A 21149-nucleotide genomic window follows, 5' to 3' on the forward strand; every position below is an offset into this window, starting at 1 on the left:
CAATGGGAAAGTAAAGGTGTTGGTGCACCCCTGTCTTTTTTTGCCACTGTGGTCCATATCTTATCAGGAAGACTTCATTTAATTTTGTATGCAATAAAGAATGATTTCACCAAGTGATGTTTTAAAATCATCTGATACACCATGTATATAGCATTTTGATAATGATTTGGTGTTTCAGGGAAGCCTTTATGGACAAATGAAAAAACAAAATTTAAAAAAGGGGAAAGGAAAAGTCTAATTAAAGAAGAAAAAAACCCCAGACTGCTGTTCATTGTAAAACAAGAATCCATAGAGCCTGATGTAAAAGTAATGAGAGAAACAAACAAACAAAAAGCCCAGAAAACAGAGGCAATAGGTGGAATCTGTTAATAATTCAAGGGGAAGATGAGGCTCCAGCTACAAGAAATTCAATTTCATTCAACTGCAGAAAACACTCTGAACTGGCAGGCCTCGACTGGTGGAATACATCTCTTCTATTAACATGAGAGATAATTTTATGTAAATATATTGGGAGACCTAACAGAGCTGAGCGTCTTAGCAGTACCACTTAACTTGTTTGTAGTGTAATTGCATTTAGACCAAGGTCTTCTGAAGGAAACAGCTGACTAAATTAGCATTAGCCAGGTTCCTGGGGGGCTCGCTGCCTGGTGGGTTGTCGATCTTGCCTCCAGAAAGGACACACTGACACTAGAGGAGCCAGCTGCTTCCAACACGCTGTATTAACTGTTCTTCCCAAGTGGGGCAAATTTTGCCACCCAGGGAAGGAGAAGATTTGAGACTCCAGTCAGGCAGAGCCTGAGCTTTGGTTTTCCTCCATTTTCTCTCCCTCCTGCTTTTAACTGAATTCAGATTTCTGCATGTTGCTCCAGATTCTTTTTACCACTGCGCTTCCGTAGAGATGTCCCCTTTGTGGGACCATCTTTCCTTATTGCATGTAAATAAAGCTATTGTTGTAGTCTTGGGGAGGATGGATGCAGCTGGGCTTGTTGACAGGCTGCATCTTTGAGATGCCAGCAGCGTCCTGGTTAGTCAGCCAGTAGATGTGCTAACAGATTTGGAAGCCAGCACTGCAAAGCATCATCTGGCATGGGAACTGAATCTCTTCCTGGAAGGTGGGATTTCAAATGCATTTGTTACAGCTGCCAAGGTGAGAGGAAGCTCTTTGTCACAGAATCACAGAACGTCAGGGATTGGAAGGGACCTCGAAAGCTCATCCAGTGCAATCCCCCCATGGAGCAGGAACACCCAGATGAGGTTACACAGGAAGGTGTCCAGGCGGGTTGGAATGTCTGCAGAGAAGGAGACTCCACAACCTCCTCCACAAGCTCATCCAGTGCCACCCCTGCCATGAGCAGGGACATCTTCACCAGCTCAGGTTGCTCAGAGCCCCGTCCAGCCTGGCCTGGGATGTCTCCAGGGATGGTTCATCCACCACCTCTCTGGCCAACTTGGGCCAGGCTCTCATCACTCTCAATGTAAAAAATTTCTTCCTCATGTCTGGCCTGAATTTTCCCTCTTTTAGTTTAAAACCATCACTCCTTGTCCTATCCACAACACGCTCTACTAAAAAGTCTGTTCCCATCTTTCTTACAGACCCCTTTTAAGTATGGAAAGGTTCCAATAAGGTCTCCCTGGAGCCTTCTCTTCTCCAGGCTGAACAGCCCCAACTCTCTCAGCTTGTCCTCATAGGAGAGGACCATTGTCAGTGATAAATAATGGACCAGATGTTTGCTGATACAAAGCACATCCCCCTCATTAACATGAACTGCAGATCTAGGCCAATGTGTTTGTAATATTGCTGAGAAGTTTGCAACTGCTTGCACACGTGTTTTATGTAGGACAACAGGAGAGACACCTGCAACATGTTGTATTTTTTTCCTTTGCTTGCTTTTAACTCTGGGAAGGAAGAAACAACAGGTGGAAGTATTCTTTTTGTGTTCACAAAAATGTATGATTGTGTCTTTCAAGTATTTTAAAACATTCATCGTTCCAGTGTTGGCTCGAACATACTGTCAGTAATTCAGAATACTGAGTCCGTCGTGTTCTGCAGCTACAAGCTCCTTGTCTTTAAGCAACAGTCTGTAGTGATTACTACCCTTCCAAAAAATGTGGGGCCATTTGATGAGAAACTGAGAGAAGAAAATTTCAAGCCCTTCCTCAGGCCTCTCTAAAGGATGGCAAAGGAGATGGGACAGGGTGGAGGCGCTCACGGAAATATCTGGGAAGAGAAGGCCAGGGTTCTGCTCTTAGCTCAGATGTGATCAGACACATTCAATTTGTGCAAAAATTGTGCTGTGATCCATGATCCGTTGACTTCAGTGGGGTTATTCCCAGCACTGACATTTTTCCAAGCATATTCCATGGCATCGTGATGCTTTGAGTTTGCTTTGCCTGTTAGAGGCTGATGTGCATAATGCTGTACTGGAATATTACTGTGAATTTGTTGTATGGGAGGCTGAGTTAGAGCCTTCAATGGGAGAAGCAACAGAAGTATTAACATTATTAGTTCCAAACTGCGTCCAAGTCTTTTCCTACATGACTTCTAACAAGTTGGTGATGATATATCCGTGGAAACTTAGTGACAGAAAAATCATTTCCATTATCTCATTTTCCTGTGGCTCATTCCAAAATTGTATATGAATCTGGTCACATTTTAAATTGCCAACACATTCTAGTTACGCTTTGAGAATTTTTGTTAATATTGGAATTCTCCACTTTTATCAGTAGGAGTTTTGTTCAAGACTCCCTGACAACTGTCTGGTCTCGGTACTGTGGAATTTACAACTAGTGAAGCCCTTATTAAACAGAAATCATACTTTATGTCCTTATGTTATACAATATCAGATTTTTAGGTAGACTGTAAGAAAATAACTTGAAATTTTGTTGGATTCAATGATCCTGTGTGTCTCTTCCAACCAAAGCAATTCTATGATGATCTGTGTTTACCAAATCATATTTCCAAAATGCTGCAGATGTCATCTTTTGCCTCAGTGAACCAGCAGAGCAACATTTCTCAGTGGAAGTGGGTAGACGGCAAGTGCAGCTGCAGTGATTTACTCGAGCTGAGATCTGGCCCTGTACCTGGAGGAACATTGGCTTTCAATCTCTGCTCTCCACCAGGACAGCAGTGAGGACAATCACTCACTGGGTCACGTTTGCACACTGACACCACAATTTGCTGTTGCTGCTCAGAAAAATAGTCACCTTCAGCCAAAAATTGGGTTCAGACACTCTCACAGACATGTGATGCTTTGTCTTTATGGGAAGCTCCTGAGGTAGCGACGTAGTAATGACTTAGAGGTCTGGAAACAGACTTTGGAAGAAGAACCTAGAAAATCTGTCTTGGGCTTTACTGCAGATTTTCTGACTGACCTTGCACAACTGAAAATCACCCTGTGCTTTATTTCCTCTCCCTGTAAAATACCCATCTTGCAGTATTAATCAATGTTTGCAAAGATCCTTGAAATCCTTAGACAAAAGAGCACATTTCAGAGCATAGAGTGATTGGAATAGATGTAGCCTATAAAATAATGCAATCTACCAAACTTGGAAAGAAAAAAATGGGAAGAAAAAGCCTGTCCTGTTATCGTGCTCAGTTTCCCAAGCAGTTTGCAAGGAAGCTATCTGCACCTAGCAAATTATCTGTTGTGGTTTTGCCAAGTGTGAAAGAAATGAGCCGCCAAGCCCTGGTCAGGGTCCTTCTGTGGCTTTTGTGCCTTAATATGTCCATGAAGTGCTTGGCAGGTTTCTGTTCTGTTTGGTTCTAAAATGTGCTTTGCCCATAATTAGGGCAGTATCATCAAGACACTGTGAAGCTTGTTTATAGCAAATTCCAATGTGATGTTGCAAACCCTACACAAGTCCATAGTTAATGAAATATATTCTGCAGCAGTGGCTTTTCAAGAGTAGGATAAATGTAAACCCTATTTTAAGTATCGAGTGTTCTTACACTGCTCCTGATAAAGTCTTCAAGAGCAGAATCCCAACATCAAGACACATTGGCATGGTCCTCAGCTTTCCAGGACGTCAGGGCCTGGGCTTTCTAATCCATAGGATTCCCAGCCACAGAAGTAGAGGAAAAACCTGAAATTGTCAAAAAAACTTACTATTTCTTATTATTTTTCTCCTTCTTGCAGACATGCCTGTGTGATTCGTGGCCAGGTGATGACGGCAGATGGGACCCCTCTAGTTGGAGTGAACATCAGCTTTGTCAACAATCCTCTTTTTGGATACACGATCAGCAGACAAGACGGCAGGTAGGACGTCTTTAGAGGATTTACAGTGTCCAAGCAGCAGTTACAGGATTATTACCATCAACACTAAACACAAGCTCCTTCCAAGAGTACGTCTGTTGTTGATGGATTTTGAAGATGTTGATGCATTATTGTTTGTTGTTAGGAAGCTACATGTGGCTGGCGAGTGGTCACCAGCTGTGTTCCTCAGGGTTCAATTCTGGGGCCAGTCCTGTTTGATGGATTTATCAGTGACATGGATGCATGAGTTGAATGTGCCTTTAGCAAGTTCGTTGATGATATCAAACTGTAATAAGCATTGGTGCGGCTTCAACTTGAGCCCTGGGTGCAGTTTTAAGCCCCACACTTTAAGAAGGATGTGAAGGTCCTTGAAGTCATCCAGAGGAGGGCAACAAAGCTGGTGACAGGGCTGGAAGGAGTTTGCTGTGAGAAGCAGCTGAGGGCTTTGGGCTTGTCTAACTTGGAGAAAAGGAGGATGAGGGACAACCATGTTGCTTTCTGCAGCTTTCTAAAGAGAAGAGGATGGTTCAAAGCTGCATTAGGAGAGGTTTAGACTAGACATTAGGAAGCATTTATTTACCGAGATGGTGGTCAAACACTGGAACAACCTTCCTAGAGAGATGGTTGATGCCCCAAGCCTGTCAGTGTTTAAGAGCCATTTGGACAATGCCCTTAACAACATGATTTAACTTTTGATCAGCCCTGAAGTGGTCAGGCAGTTGGACTAGATGATGACTGTAGGTCCATTCCAACTGAAACCTATTCTATTCTACTTCTATTCTATTCTATTCTATTCTATTCTATTCTATTCTATTCTATTCTATTCTATTCTATTCTATTCTATTCTATTCTATTCTATTCTATTCTATCCTATCCTATCCTATCCTATCCTATCCTATCCTATCCTATCCTTATTTGTAATTATTATTATTACTTTAGTGATATCACCTACAACCTTTAGCCAACAACCGGGCAATGCACTGCCCATGCACATAAAGAAAAGATGTCTCCTGCTCTCAGAATTCTTGCTAATTCATGTTGAAATGATTAGGAAGAAGCCATTAAGATTAAGGCTGTGTTAGAGGCGAATGCTTAAAATCTGAGTAATCACGCTCAACCAAAACAAAAGCATTGCAAATTGGGTATGTCTTTCATCTTATCTTTTGTCTGTCACTGCTAATTGGCTCCCTTTCTTTGAAGAACAAAAATGAAACATAAGGGATTCCAGCTGCACATGGTCTATGCATTGACTACTAACCACTAGCACTTGGGAGGGGATTTATGGATTTTAGCACCTCTCCAATCCACAGCTTTCATTAGAGGTTTAACTTGGCCAGAGAAACTGATAGAATTGTGAAGAATGAGAGGAACATGTGGTAGCAACATGTGCTTAATGCTGCCTTGTTCACACTCAGGGGAGTTTGCACCTACAGTAACACCAATGGTGACTAGGAGGCTTTCCCAGTGATGCTCCACCTCTAGGATGACATGGTAATAAAATCTGGATGATAAAAGGGATAATCATAGTATTACAGAATAGTCTGGGTTGGAAGGGTCCTCCAAAGCTCATCCTGTGCCACCCCTGCCATGAGCAGGGACATCTTCACCAGCTCAGGTTGCTCAGAGCCCCGTCCAGCTCAGAGCTCTTAAAGAATACTCTTAAATATTCTCTTACAGAATACTTCCTCAATGCTGAGGTTATCTAAAAATTACCTTGAAGTCTTTAATAGTATTCAAACTAAAACTGTCAGGGCATAAAATGATGTTGGACCTGCCTTATTTCTAAGCCTAGTCTCAGTACTGATTTAGCAGGTAGCATTAGATGTACCTTTGAACCTTCCTAGTCCAGCCAACCGGCCTGGGAAAAGCAGATAATGTTTACTTGCCTTCCTCGCTGATTGGTATAGCATTCATTAAATACCGTGTGTAAAGCACTTTCGAAATCACCTAAAGAATTATTGCTCTTACAATTTCTGTTCTGTGTTTTTATAGTTTTCGGTAATTTTCTGAATAGAGCATGACTCTTCTCATCAGCTTCTTTGCAGTGCAGTTTTCATGTCATTGAGTCACCTTTTTTGTAAGAAATTCATGCTCTTAAGCAAGAAGTGTATTCTCCTGAATTCCAGTAGGAGGCTGTGTGTGTTCCCAGTCCATACCAGTGCACAGTCATAGGGGTCATTGGGACCATCTTCGATGGTTTGGAGGAAAAATGGGAACATACATGCAAACAGTTACCTTGTTCCAGGGGTTATGATATAACTGCGTAAAGCTCACTGGCTTTATTACTTGGCATATTCACTATAGAAATGTATATTTCTCAACAAGTGCACTGAGTTGCCTTAAATTGATTTAGCAAATCAGTTCACTGATAGCAGGGCAGTAACTCTGTTTTGTTTTTTAAAATAAGGGAGTTTAAAGACAGAATTGCATCTGTTTAGCTAGATTGGTCGCAAAGCTGATTTTGTTGCTTGAGGTTTGGGGTTTTTTTCAGGGTTTTGGTTTGATTTGGTTTGGTTTTTTGGCATGACAAAGTTTCAAAATTAGTATCATAAGGGAAATTTCAGTTTTAAAATGACAGTGAACTAATTTTTTTGCCCCTGCAAGGGGGTTCACTGCACCCCAGGTCTCTGCAAGTGAGTCTCACTCCTATTGGAGTACCCATGTACAGCCCCTAATAGCAAAATCCTGGACCTATTTGAGTCACATTACTTGTTCTGAGCAAAACTTTGATAACTTCAAGGCTTGTGTGTGTTTTTAGCCTAATTATCATGATGCAGACCTTTATCAGATACCAAGGCATGAAGATAAAATGACAGATCTCAACCCACTCTATTGTTTGCATGATTTCTTTGTAAAGCAAATAGATGGATCAAAGAATTGGGACAGGATTATAAACCATGTATTTAGATAAAGCTTTAAATATGTTTAAACTTAATTTATAAAGACTTCAAGTCCTCAGTATCCCATTGTTGTAGTGTTAACAAAACAGCAGGAAAGCCTCCAGACTTTTCCATATCGTGTACCTGCCATAACATTCAACAACTTTGACTGTCTGAGAAAGACCAAATACATGGAATTCCAGAGCAAAGAGATGAGAAAGGGTTATACTTTTCTGTGGGCTTTGTTTTGTCTTTTTTTTTTTAAACCTGCTTTGTGGATAAATGGAGAATTTCATCCTCTGGCCTGTCTCTCCAGAGTCTTTTAAGAAAAACAAAGCAATATGACTGTACAACAAGTGTGATTGTTTTAGAGTGATAAAAAAGACATCAGAAATCAGCAGCAAAACCAGAAATACGATTATCTTGTTCCTTAAATCCCAAGGCGGTTTTGCTCTTGTTAAATTTAACTTCAGTAAGGGAAGCTGGGAGGATGGTGTTTTCAGTTGGGGTTTTCCTCTTTGGTTTGGTTTTAGCTTTTGTTCAGTTCATGAAGGTATCACAGAATCCCAGAATGTCAGGGGTTGGAAGGGACCTCGAAAGCTCATCCAGTGCAATCCCCCCATGGAGCAGGAACACCCAGATGAGGTTACACAGGAAGGTGTCCAGGCGGGTTGGAATGTCTGCAGAGAAGGAGACTCCACAACCTCCCTGGGCAGCCTGGGCCAGGCTCTGGCACCCTCACTGAGAAGAAGTTTCTTCTCAAATTTAAGTGGAACCTCTTGTGTTCCAGTTTGTACCCATTACCCCTTGCCCTATCACTGGTTGTCACCGAGAAGAGCCTGGCTCTATCCTCCTGACACTCACCCTTTATATATCTGGAAACATTCATGAGGTCACCCCTCAGTCTTCTCCAGCTCCAGAGCCCCAGCTCCCTCAGCCTTTCCTCACACGGGAGATGCTCCACTCCCTTCAGCATCTTTGTTGCCCTGTGCTGGACTCTCTCCAGCAGTTCCCTGTCCTGCTGGAACTGAGGGGCCACAACTGGACACAATATTCCAGGTGTGGTAACTTGAAAGCTGCACCCTGTGACTCTGGGAAAAAAAACAAATGGCTTGTGAGCAGCAGCGCCTGTTAAAAATACGGCGTGTCTTTCTGTTTTCACAGCTGCTGTGATGCTGGGGTGATGCTTTCCCTTCCACATCCCATTTTGGGGATGCAGGAGAGGCAAAGATGTTCCCCCCAGCAGGTTACCATCCCTAACCCAGCCAAGCACCTTTCACAAAGGAGTGAAACAAGAGGTTTTTCCAGATAAAACCCCTTCCCGTTTGCCTAAAAACTTGCTGAGCATCATTTGTAATGTTTGTTTCTTTCCTCCCGTTGCCCCTTTCAGTGCCTGGGATTCACGCAGAGCAATCTTCTCCCTCCTAGCCGAAGGGCTTGCCAAATGCTAATTGACTGTTAAAAATGTTCTCATCAAAGTACAAATGCTGCGCAGCTTTGCTGGCAAGGACCAGCAAGTTACTCGTCGGGCTGTTGCAAGCCAAGCTCCATAGGTCTGGGAAGCTCATGCCCCCACTTGAGTGGTAGAATAAACATGTATTTAGCTTTTTAAAGTGCTTTCCGCTCCCTCCCGTGGACTCAATTTAAAATTCTTTCCTGAATAACTTTCTTTTCGTAATTATATTTACTAAATGGCACCTCAGTCTATAAGCCATAAAAAAAAATAAAAGGTTCTTCTGAATGTTTGCTTGCAAAAAAATTTTTTAGAAGTCATTCATACCCCTTGTTGCTCCTCTGGGATTTTTGTAGCCAATCTGAAAGCCTCATAATTAATATGAAAATAATTTAAAGTACATTTTTCAGTTTCTGTCTTACCTTGTAATTACAAGGTGCATCAGAGGTGGTCTTCAGCTTGTCATGCCTCAAAATGAGAGGTCTCCAAATCGTGGAGTCTATACGTAGTAGATACATTGTGTGGTACTTCATAAAATCTCCATCTACAACAAGTTGTAAAGTTTAAATGCAAAACTAAGAAAAACCCCAAACCTTTACATGAAGAGGAGGAATGTTTTCCTTATGGAGTAACATCCCTCCATACAGCTCTGGAGGGCCTGACATAGTATCATCGAACATTACACAGGCAGAGAAGCCACTTGGCTGGAAGGTAACATAGGGTGAAGTTGCAGACCACAGGCAGTACATTATCTGCCCTGCTTTAAATGATTAAGAGTCAAAAAACACTACATGTGCTGGCTGCTGTGGTACAGACACTGTCTGTGTGGTGTTGATTTTGTCCCTGTGCCTGCTCCAGTAGGTCCGTGACTGGGCTCCACATGTTCCCTGGGGTGCATTAGGTTCTAGTCAGGTTGACAGTGATGCCAAGACAATTTATGTGATGGTGTGTTAGAGAAACAGCTTTCCAAAAAGTTTATCTCATCATGTGAACTGATTCAATCTGTGACTGTGTTTGGATGATAGATGCTTCTAAATAAAATTAAAAAAAAATAAAAATAAAAATAAAAAAATAAAAATAAAATAAAATAAAATAAAATAAAATAAAATAAAATAAAATAAAATAAAATAAAATAAAATAAAATAAAATAAAATAAAATAAAATAAAATAAAATAAAATAAAATAAATAAAGTTAGTATGTATGATCAAATAACACTGGAAAAGCACTAACGAAGATAAACATTTGTCTCGAAAAAAGAGATGGGTATGTTTTTAATATAGATGAGGACAACATGCAAAGAAGCTGAGTTTGTACTCCTGCCTCTGGTACTTGCTCTTACTCAGCAAAAACCACTTTGGGCTGCAGGTTTTATGCTTGTAAAATGTGGCTGATGATATTTCTTGCAATGATTTTTCTGGGAGTCCTTGTTGCGGTATTATTACAAACAGAGTGGTGCTTGCACTAATGTTGTATTCCATCTCTCAAAACAGCTTCGACCTCGTAACCATTGGTGGCATCTCCATTATCCTGCACTTTGAGCGCGCCCCCTTCATCACCCAGGAGCACACGCTGTGGCTGCCTTGGGATCGCTTCTTCGTGATGGAAACCATAGTCATGAGGCACGAAGAGAATGAGATCCCAAGCTGTGACCTCAGTAACTTCGCCCGGCCAAACCCTGTGGTCTCCCCATCTCCTCTGACAGCTTTTGCAAGTTCCTGCTCGGAGAAAGGTCCTATCATTCCTGAAATCCAGGTATGAACCGCCTGAACCAAGGAGAAAAATTTCATAGAATCATAGAATAGTTTGGGTTGGAAGGGACGTCTAAAGCTCACCCAGTGCCATCCCTGCCACGAGCAGGGACATCTACACCAGCTCAGGTTGCTCAGAGCCCCATCCAGCCTGGCCTGGGATGTCTCCAGGGATAGTTCATCCACCACCTCTCTGGCCAACCTGGGACAGTGTCTCACCACCCTCATCATAGATGTTTAGTGTCCTGAAGACAGCGTGCGTGGCCTCTGACTCCCAGTCTGGACTAATCCCCTATCAGTGTCCTGCATTATATCTGCCAACCCCTTGTGAATCTCAGATATAACTTGAACATCCCAAATTGCACTGGACACCTGCAGTTATGGAATCTAATTAAGACCTTAGTGGGATTCGCTTTGAGGTTATGGCACCTAAATAAGGTGTTCACACACAATCGTCTGGATGTGTGCTAGATGTCTGAGCTCCCATTAAAGCTGACAGGAATCTTATCAATACCGCCAGCAGAGCCTGTAGATCAATTAAGCTGACCATCTTGAAGGTATCCAGTTCACACTGACAGTATCACTTAGATTTCCACTGACTGTAATTGATGCTTACATTCCCACCTCACATGCACACATTTATACTTTGACATCCGTATTTAGATGCCGTGAACTGAAATTGAATCCCACCCTTAAGTTTACGTGGCAAGAACAACCTTCTAAAGAGCCCTTTGTCCATGAAGAGACCCAGAAGTTCAGAGAAGACCCCTAACTTTTAGGTTCCTAAGTTTAGATAAGATTAATCCCATGAATGATGAGCACTACTTTTCCCACATGCCAAATTATTGAGCTAAAACCTCTAAAACTGTATTCCACTTAAAACACTGACAGCTAAAGGGTAACGGAATTTGTGGTGCGGGAGTATACAAGACAATCTGATTTTATGGTGGAGTCCTGACAGTACTTTATTTCATAAATTAACTATTTTTCATTCCTATACAGGATATATACACAATAAAAAATAACCTAGCTGGCAGTTGCTGCAGCTGCATTTTATAAAATGTGTTTCTCAGTAGAGAAATGTTAAATATAAAAGGTGTGAGCACAAAGCTGGGAGGAGGTGACAAGTGGATGGCAGGGCAGGGAAAGAGATTTTGACAAGTGGGCAGATAGGAACCTTACGAGCTCCAACAAATAAGTGCAGTGTCCTCTACCTGCTTGCATTCAAAGGACCAAAAAGTACATTTTAAGTGTTTGATTCAGGTGCCTGAAGACAAATTTGGTGCCATTTAAGATGTCCCAAAGTGTTTCCTCAGGCCTCCAGCTGTAGCTTCAGATCTCAGGAAGGTCCGTGTCAGATCTGTCATCCCCATGCAGAGGTTTTGGATGCCAGAGAACATTTCAATGGCATTAGGTGACGGTGTTAAGGCCCCTGAATCAGGTCCTAAATGACTTTATTTCTCAAAATTCATTCTGAGCATCATATTCTCAAAGAGAATAATAAAAGAAGATTGATTGTTCCTTGCCTTGTCTACTGGCAGCATGAAGAGCAGCTGTAAGAGAAATGTGTAACCCAACACACAGAAAAAGGGTTTTCTACATTGTCTCATGCAAAAAGTGGAAGAATTGCTACTAATGCAAGCACAGATCAACACCCAGGAGTGAAGGAAACACTGCGGTGAAAGTTACTAAATAGTGAAAATCCTTAGTAAGCCTGAAGAACCAGCTCTTCTGCCTGACTGGCCTGGTGGCCAGACAACTTTTAAAGAGCAGATTATATTGATTAGGCTATAATAAACTCTAGAGAGCACTAGTAACTCACAAAGACCCCAGACACAACATATGAATTTGTCTGGTCCAAACAGCAATTATCAAATAGAAATAAGGGCACAATTCAACTGTCATTACTTTTGGTGCATTCGGAGTATTTTAAAGCTTATTTTTCCCCTCTTCTCCCACCAATGTCCTACAGGATTATACTCCCCCCTCACCAATGCCCTGCTTTGTTGCTGGTTCAGCGCTACTTACAAACTACAAATGCATCCCAGATAATCGGAATTACCACTTGAACCCACTCTTTAAGCAGGTGCCTTTAAACCCAACCCCTTGCGCGGCTCAGGGCTCTGGTACCACTGTGCTGACCCTTTCTCCGGAGTGACAGACAGCAGAGACAGACCGTGACAGACACAAGTAATTATTTCTGACAGGGATTTGAACCAGACATTGCAAACAGTACCTCTGTGACAATTATTTCTGCCTGGCTTTTTCCTAGAGCGGTTACAGATGAAGACAGATTTGATACAAGGGACCACCTTTACTGCAGCTCGGCTCAGCTGGTCTCTGGTTCAGCCAGGTCCCAGCTCAGCTTGTTGCTGAGCTCATAAAATATATTTTTAAATTCCTGGGTTTTCCCAATTCTGTCATCTCTCAGCCTCCTAAGCACTGAGATATGTAAATCGAAAAGGCTGCATTACAGACAGTAAATATTTATGAGCACAGTGGAACAGCACTTGAACTTCGGGATGTGTCTGTTTGTCAAGTGCCGCAATGCTCAGAGACTGTAAGTTATCACTTGAAAAAGTGTTGGGCCTTGGATGACAGATTAGAAGAGATCTTCTCAGGGGGCAGGTTACGCGATTTGTCATTATTGATAATGCTAACCAGAAAACCTGTAAGAGATGAGCAACTTGTCCCTCCAGGCAAGTTTGCTGCTCCCATGTCGAAGGGGTTGAGTATAGGAGCCATGTAGCTTGGAGGACACCAGGATGGCTGTGATGAACCTGTTGGAGAAGGTCCAGAGGAGCCACAGCAATGATCCAAGGCTGGAACAGCTCTGCTGGGAGGACAGGCTGAGAGAGCTGGGGTGTTCAGCTGGAGAAAAGAGAAGCTCTGAGGGGACCTTATTGCGGCCTTTCCAGACTTAAAAGGGTCTGATAAGAAAGATGGGGACAGACTCTTTAGTAGGGCCTGTTGCGATAGAACAAGGGGTGATGGTTTTAAATTAAAAGAGGGGAGATTCAGGCCAGACGTGAGGAAGACATTTTTTACACTGAGGGTGCTGAGAGCCTGTCCCAGGTTGCCCAGAGAGGTGGTGGATGAACCATCCCTGGAGACATCCCAGGCCAGGCTGGACGGGGCTCTGAGCAGCCTGAGCTGGTGAAGATGTCCCTGCTCATGGCAGGGGTGGCACTGGATGAGCTTTGAAGGTCCTTTCAACCCACACTGTTCTATGATTCTGTGATCCCTTCCTGATGGGTGGATCTCTTTACGTACCAGCCTTCAAGCTTCCATGCTCTTAATATTACAGAAGCTGATGACTGCTGGGGAAGTATTTTCACGGCTCATTTAGGGTCCCGCACACCAAAGTATTTCAGAAGTGGCACAGGAGAGAACAGTGGTGGCTCTGACCTTCTGACACATCCCTTTTACAGACCAAGTTTTCCAGCTCACTGCCAAGCTTCTGCCTTTGTCTTTCACAATTTGCCGAAGGTTACCGTCTTGTGCTGACAATATCCATGTTGCGTGCTTACCTAAGAGTGAAATTTTCTGGAAAGTGACAATTAGATTTTTTCCCATAAACCCTCAGAAAGAAATGCCCTTTTTAATAGTATGTTGCATGGAAGAATCAGCATGGTGTCAGGGATGTAAATTGAATCACTTTCCAGAAAATTTGCTTGCATTTTGTAGAATCTGAGAGGCATAGAACAGTTTGGGTTGGAAGGGACCTTCAAAGGTTTTCCAGTCCACACCCTCTGTAATGAGCACATTAGCAGATAAATTAGCTGAAAATTCCATCTTTACTGACACTTCTCAATTCTCAAAGCAGAACAGGGGCAGACAAAACTTTTCCTGCTCTTTTCTGATATTTTGTGAAATCTGGGAATCAAATAGAGACCTGTGAGTTAACTGTCCTAGTCAGTCAGAAATACCCACACTCGTGGCTGGAGGAGAAAACAAAGCAACTCACCTAGAATATAGAGGACTCTGGAAAAGGAAGGGAAGGGAGAATGAAAGGGAAAGGAAAGGGGCTGATGGTGGTGGGTCAGGCTGAGACATTGGACTCAATGATCTTGAAGGTCTTTTCCAACCAAAACAATTCTATGATACAGGCCAAGTAGGCCTTGATTTTCTTACTGGGAAAAAGAAGCCAGGACACAAAAATCAGCAGCCGTAGAAACCTCCCAAGATAAAATGGAGGCTAAAGTGATGGGCTGATCTCAGACCCCAATGTTCTTTCACAGTGAGTCCCGGACTTCTTTTAACAGTGAGTCCCATTGTAAACACTGACTTAAATGTGATACTTTGGTCTCCTGTTCTCCCATGTAACAGAGATGGAGAAAGATGGGGGCATTCCTTGGCTTCCTCAACTAACCCTATAAATTACAGATATGATTTCATACTCGATGCCTACTAGGTGTGCTTTTTTAGACGTGTCTACCAGCGCTTTTATAAAGGTGTGTTTGATAAATTACAGCTTCACTGCCTTTTCCTGTCTCCTCGCTGCTGATTTAACACCTCCTGGATTGCTTTTCCACAGGCCCTACAGGAGGAGATTAATGTTTCCGGCAGTAAAATAAAAGTGAGTTACCTGAGCAGCCGCACAGCTGGCTACAAATCAGTGCTGAGGATCAGCATGACCCACCCCACCATCCCTTTCAACCTGATGAAAGTCCACCTCATGGTGGCCGTCGAGGGACGCCTCTTCAGAAAGTGGTTTGCAGCTGCTCCGGACCTGTCCTATTATTTCATCTGGGATAAGACAGATGTCTACAGCCAAAAGGTGTATGGGCTCTCAGAAGCTTTTGGTAAGTGACCTCGGGGCTTGTGTCTCTTTTTAGAAGTAGCCAAGTGGCACTGTGCAGACCTACATGGGTATGGTCCAACTTCTAACACATAAAATAGTCCCTGCTGTTTCTTTGGAGAGGATTTGGCCCAGCTGTTCAGCCAGCAGACATTTCCCCAACAGATGAACGCTTATCTGTTCTCTGGCTCATGGCCCAGCACATACATCCTGAGCTGCTACCATCATATTCATACAGAAGGAATGAGCTGGGACTACAGGCTTTTGGCCACGTCTCACATACAGCCGAAAGCTGTCAGCACTGCTTTGAAAGAAATCCCTAGAACTAAGCCCTGATCACCACTACTCCTCATGCCTGACCTTCAGCATTGCTCTAATTTTAGCTTCATCTTCATTACCCATTCAAGAATGCCATCCCAAACCCATGATGGTCTTTTCTCTTGTACATTCATTGACATCTGCAAAAGACTGTCGGGGCTGGAAGGCAGAGAATAGGGAGGCTCTGCATACTCAATATGCCACATCCCCAGCACCAAGCATTGTAACCCATGCCACCCACTTCCCGGGGCAAAAGGTGAAATATATCATAGAATGTCCTGAGTTGGAAGGGACCCACAAGGATCATCGAGTCCAACTCCTGTCCCTGCACAAGACAACCCCACAGTTCACACCGTGTGTCTGAGGACGTTGTCCAGTCTCTTCTTGAACACTGTCAGGTTGGGGCTGTGACACCTCCCTGGGGAGCCTGTTCCAGTGTCCAGCACCCTCTGGGTGAAGAACTTTTTCCTCATGTCCAACCTGAACCTCCCCTGGCACATCTTCCTGACACTCCCTTGGGTTCTGTCATTGATCACTAAAGAGAAGAGTTGGGCATCTGCCCCTCCTCCTCCCCTTGTGATGAAGCTCTCCCCTCAGTCTCCTCCGGGCTGAACAAACTCAGTGATTTTAGCCGTTATGGTGGGGCAAGAAGCTGTGCTGTGAATGCAGCAGGGAAGTGGTCATGCCACTGTACTGGGCACTGATGAGGTTGCACCTTGCATACTGTATTCAGTTTCGGGCCCCTCACTATATGAAAGACATTGAGGTGCTGGAGCGAGTTGAGAGAAGGGAACGGAGCTGGGGAAGGGGCTGGAGCACAAGTGTGATGGGAGCGGCTGAGGGACCTGGGGGGTTCAGCTGGAGAACAGGAGCTGAGGGGAGACCTTCTGATCTCTGAACTGCCTGAAAGGAGCTTGGAGCCAGGGGGGGTCAGGCTCTGCTCCCCAGGAACAAGCGCCAGGACCAGAGGAAACGGCCTCAAGTTGCGCCAGGGGAGGCTGAGGTTGGGTATTAGCAAAAATTGCTTCCCAGGAGGGATTGTCGGGCATTGGAACAGGCTGCCCAGGGCAGCGGTGGAGTCACCATCCCTAGAGGGGTTTAAAAGGCATTTAGATTAGGTTCTTAGGGACATGGTTTAGTGCTAGAGTTGAGTTATGGTTGGACTTGATGATCTTGAGGGTCTTTTTCAACCAAAATGATTCTATGATTCTGTGATTCTATACAACCGAGTTTGGAGTCTACACTGGGAAACATGTTCTGGTAGCGTATCTTAAAGACTACATTGACATGCTTTTTAAGGTGCTAGATCAGCAGTGGGTCTGGAGTGCTCCACAGTGCAGTTCTGCAGCTGTAAAGGACTCACGCAGGGCTGAGGACATGAACATTCAGGCTTTCAATGATTCCCACCTCTAGAAACCCTCATTTCCCAAACTACATCTTCCTCTGATACTGTCAGATTCTGCAAATGTCTGTATTTGATGGGGGATCCTGAGTTCACACTGTGCTCAGCACTTTTTAAGGATGGTAGGAAATTTGTGAGATCCAAACTTTATTTTTATCTAATGAAAAAAATGAGTTATGTAATTGCTTTTCATTTGTATAGAACTTGTAGTTCTGCTCTGCTTCAGCTGTTAGCACTGAAAAGATCAGGTAGGGCAGAAGAAAAGCAAACCAATGAAACCGGTCCTGCTTCTTCTGAGAAAATCATAAAGGAGTCATTATTCTATCGAAAACGTAATTTTTCTTCTACTGACATCATTTTACTCTTAAGCAACTCCAGTGTGTTCAGTGGAGTTGAGAGCCTAAAAGGCAATCAAACCCTTTTTCATATTAACAATGACCACAAGTCAACCTGGTCTAATATTTCCATCTCTAGGGGACTTTCTGTCCCCTGTCTCATTTGTATGTCTTAACTTTCCAAGAAAGGACAAGGATTTTTAGCAAGTTCCTGACGTGCAGTATTTTATCAAAGATAGTAGATAGGAGTAAAATGCTCCCATTTAGGAGTTTGCCCTCTCAAATACCCATTGTTTTAAATGTGTCTTTAAAATCATGCCTTTTAAATATTTAGCACATTTACCCAACATCTATGACTGTGTTGACCTTTTTAAATGCGGGATGGCCTTTAAAGAGAAAAATATTAAGATTCTGCATTGTGATGATGACATTTTAAATGAAATTGGCAGTTTCCTGTAGAAAAGCTCTTAACCCTCCTCAGTTGAAACTCTCTGTGTGTTGATTGTGCATTTCTGGGCTACTAATATGGGGGATTCTTTTGCTTCTTGTTCATAGTTTCGGTAGGTTATGAGTATGAATCCTGTCCTGACTTGATCCTGTGGGAGAAGAGGACGGCTGTGCTTCAGGGTTATGAAATCGATGCTTCCAAACTGGGAGGATGGTCCCTGGACAAACATCATGCCCTCAACATACAAAGTGGTAGGTTGGCTGTAACACATAACAGTGTTGCAAGGCTCAGTTGCTTCTTAGTGTTGAGAATTCAACAAAAGGAGAGAAATGTGATCAACACATGTACTCTCTCATGTATTTTACTAACAAGTTATTTCTGATAACCCACATTCAGAAGTAATACGGTGTGCATAAGTTGACAGTCAGCATGTATAACTTTGTAGTGTCTTAAGCAGATTAATGAGGAAAATATTCGTAAAATAACAAAGGCGAGTCTGTTCAGGTTGGACGTACCACTGACCATAAATCCACCCAGAACCGTCCCCCAATGTGCAAGCGTACTTGCAGAAATTAATGTCTTCATGGGTCATAAAGGAGAATGGAAGGTGCAAGGGTCCTTGAAGGTTGCTCAAGACTAGAGCAGGGAGGCTTGGAAGCTGATCAGAACACATACAAAAGATGGAAGCACGGTGTCCTTCTGGATGATAGCTGTGATATGGGAGCAACCATCTAGTTCAGCCCACCTCACTGCTGAAAACACTATGCTTATAATATAAGGAATGTAAGCAGAGCTTTGCAGATGAAACATTTCTCTACAGAATGCACCATGGTCTTTCTATCCCTTGTCTTTCTGTGAGCTGTGTGTATTTTATTTTTTACCTTATAGACTGCAAAATACAGGGCAAGGATGGACAGAAAAAGGCAGGTGAAAATTCATGAGACACTGAAAAGTGTAATTAATTCAAAGGTAAAGACAGTCTTGTTCACCCTACATACTTTTCTTCTGCAGGAAAAGAAATAGGTCTATAAAAATTTACTTCAGATAAGGGGCTTCTCATTTGAAACTGTCACAAAACAACACTATGAAGAGTGATAAACCTCCTTGTCTCTTGACAAGTTCCCCAGCTGGCATCCAGCATTGCCGGTTTGTGCTCCCTTTGGTCTCAGTTTCCCTGTCTCTCTTTTAATTTCCTTATTACTGTCTTCTCTCTCCAGGCATCTTGCATAAAGGAAATGGGGAAAACCAGTTTATTTCCCAGCAGCCGCCTGTAATCGGAAGCATTATGGGCAATGGCCGCAGACGTAGCATTTCGTGTCCAAGCTGCAATGGTCTTGCAGATGGGAACAAACTTCTGGCTCCTGTTGCCCTCACCTGTGGGTCTGACGGAAGTCTTTATGTTGGAGATTTCAACTACATCCGAAGGATCTTTCCCTCTGGCAATGTCACCAACATCCTGGAGCTGAGGTACGCTGTGCTGAATGGGGCCGTTATCATTACACCCTTAAGTTCTGCAGAAATCTTATGTACCTGAAAGGAAAAAGAGCGAAACTGTTTAAAAGAAAACACAGCAAAACAGAAAAAATTCTGCCCAGATTTGCCTCTTCTGCAACGCTGCTGACTTTGATTTACACTAGAGAAACACAGAACTAACAAGTTCTTCCTGAATTGAATCACACGCCGAAAATATTAACACATTTCTGTGCTGTTAAGCCAAACTGTGTTGATTTCTGCCTTTTGGTGTAGATAGAGACCAGTGGGAATTCAGCCTCTGAGATAACCTGAACTTGGAAGGACATGGCACTGATGGTGATACGTAGAGGTTAATCAGGATAGATAATCATTCATAATTAAGACAGGGTGATGACCTAGGGAGCCACGGACTGGGTTTTTCTAGTTATTTTTTGGGGGACAAACATATCAGCCCCCCTCAGTTCCCAACTGAACAGCAGCGTCAAGGTGAATATATAGGTGGATCATCTGAAAGCAAGTGTTTCCTTTTAACCCCAAATAACAAAGGGGGAAGAAAATACTAGGAGAAATAGGAAGGCTTGTGAAGGAACATCCATTAAAATAAGGGGGGAGGAAGGAAAAATATAGATTTGTCACAGGTTCTGAAAAAATGAAATAGATTGTGACTGAAGCAAAATTTAAAATTGACCTCACTGAGGATACTTTTCCTATGTAAAATTTCCACAACAAATAAAATTACCTACTTCAAAGCACCAGAGCTTGATTCTGGACTCTGTGACCAGGCAAGACTCACTCCAGGACAGTCAATAGAATCAAACCAGTGTTTGACTTAAAGGACCTCACCTAAAGTCAATGCGAGGTTAGCATGTTGAATGGGAACCTTCTCACCACCTCTCAAGGTCTGGTCTGAAGTGAGAGTCTCACAGAAAGTCAGAATCTCCCTGTCTTACTCAGATTGAGTGTCCCAGCTTCTGGGGACAAAAGTAATGCTCCATTTCTGTAAGGACTGCCATGTGGAAGCTTACTAGTGAACCACAGTAATTAGACTTTGCTGAAGGTCTTATTTGGCACAGAAAACCATCATCATAGATCATAGTATAGGATGAAAAGGATCCAGACAAACATTACACTTACAGAGTAACTGTCTTGCTATACTCACAGGGTGACAAGGACATCAGGAAGAGTCGTTGAGTTAGGAAACCCCCAGAGAGATGCTTGCAGCCACATCCCAGAGGGCTGGGGAACCTTTTGAGTAAATAAGCAAGAACTTGATTCTTGCTGTTGTGTTTTATGGCATACGGGAACATAATATCTCTCATGTTTGTAAGGTAGGAAGCTGGGATAAATCTTCAGCCCTGGTCCATGTTAAAGAATGTAATGTTCCTCCAGTGCCAGAAAGTTATTTTAATGACCAAAGGTGAGATTTCCAGAAGAGCCTAGGTGATTTGGGGCCCAAATCCCATTGCAACTGAGTGGGATTAATATCTCATTCCCACAAGTGCAATTGTGAAAACCCGATCCCCGTTTCATTGTCAGTGGAAATACCAGACCCATGGAGGTTTTGCAGAGTATTTCCTGATTGGAAAAGAGAAAATTGGAAACCTTGACAGAGTGGCCTTCCTGGCTCTTGTGTAGAGCCACAGAGTTAAATTTACTCCAGAGTTAAATCTGCTGGAACGATTGCTGCTTCGTCTGTGCAAACACTTAGGTTACTGGATCTAATAAACGTTTCTTCACTCTGGTGTGCTATAAAGTAAGTGGGTTCAGATGCAGGCTGACTAAAAGTGATGGAGGAAAGCCATCGCTTTTGGACTAAATGGAGTTTGCCTGTGTCTTCTCATATCAGCATCTCCTTGGAGATTAACACCCTCGCTATTTGGCTTTTGGGTTTTGTTTTTGGGGAGTGTCTTTAGAGCATAGTGTTCTGTTGGGGAGCGGAAAGCGAATGCATTGTGGGTCGCAGATAACTGCAGCTGGGTATGTGACTAGACCCATGAAAAATGTCCAGCTCAGCATAATTTCAGTCTTCTGGGCTACA

At 43.0% G+C, this 21149-nt stretch overlaps 1 protein-coding gene across 1 annotated transcript in view; it reads left to right on the top strand.

Annotated features, from left to right (window-relative positions):
* The window catches only part of TENM4 (teneurin transmembrane protein 4), a 653831-nt gene that overhangs the window by 549737 nt on the left and 82945 nt on the right, over positions 1–21149 (top strand). Inside the window, exons 20-24 of the mRNA XM_082052895.1 lie at positions 4137–4256; positions 10077–10338; positions 14872–15139; positions 17746–17889; positions 18856–19105. Of these exons, the coding sequence (XP_081909021.1) occupies positions 4137–4256; positions 10077–10338; positions 14872–15139; positions 17746–17889; positions 18856–19105 (1044 nt within the window). The remainder of the gene's footprint in view (positions 1–4136; positions 4257–10076; positions 10339–14871; positions 15140–17745; positions 17890–18855; positions 19106–21149) is intronic.

This window comes from Streptopelia decaocto (assembly GCF_964273445.1).
Source record: "Streptopelia decaocto genome assembly, chromosome: 1".
Classification (NCBI taxonomy): Eukaryota; Metazoa; Chordata; class Aves; order Columbiformes; family Columbidae; genus Streptopelia; species Streptopelia decaocto.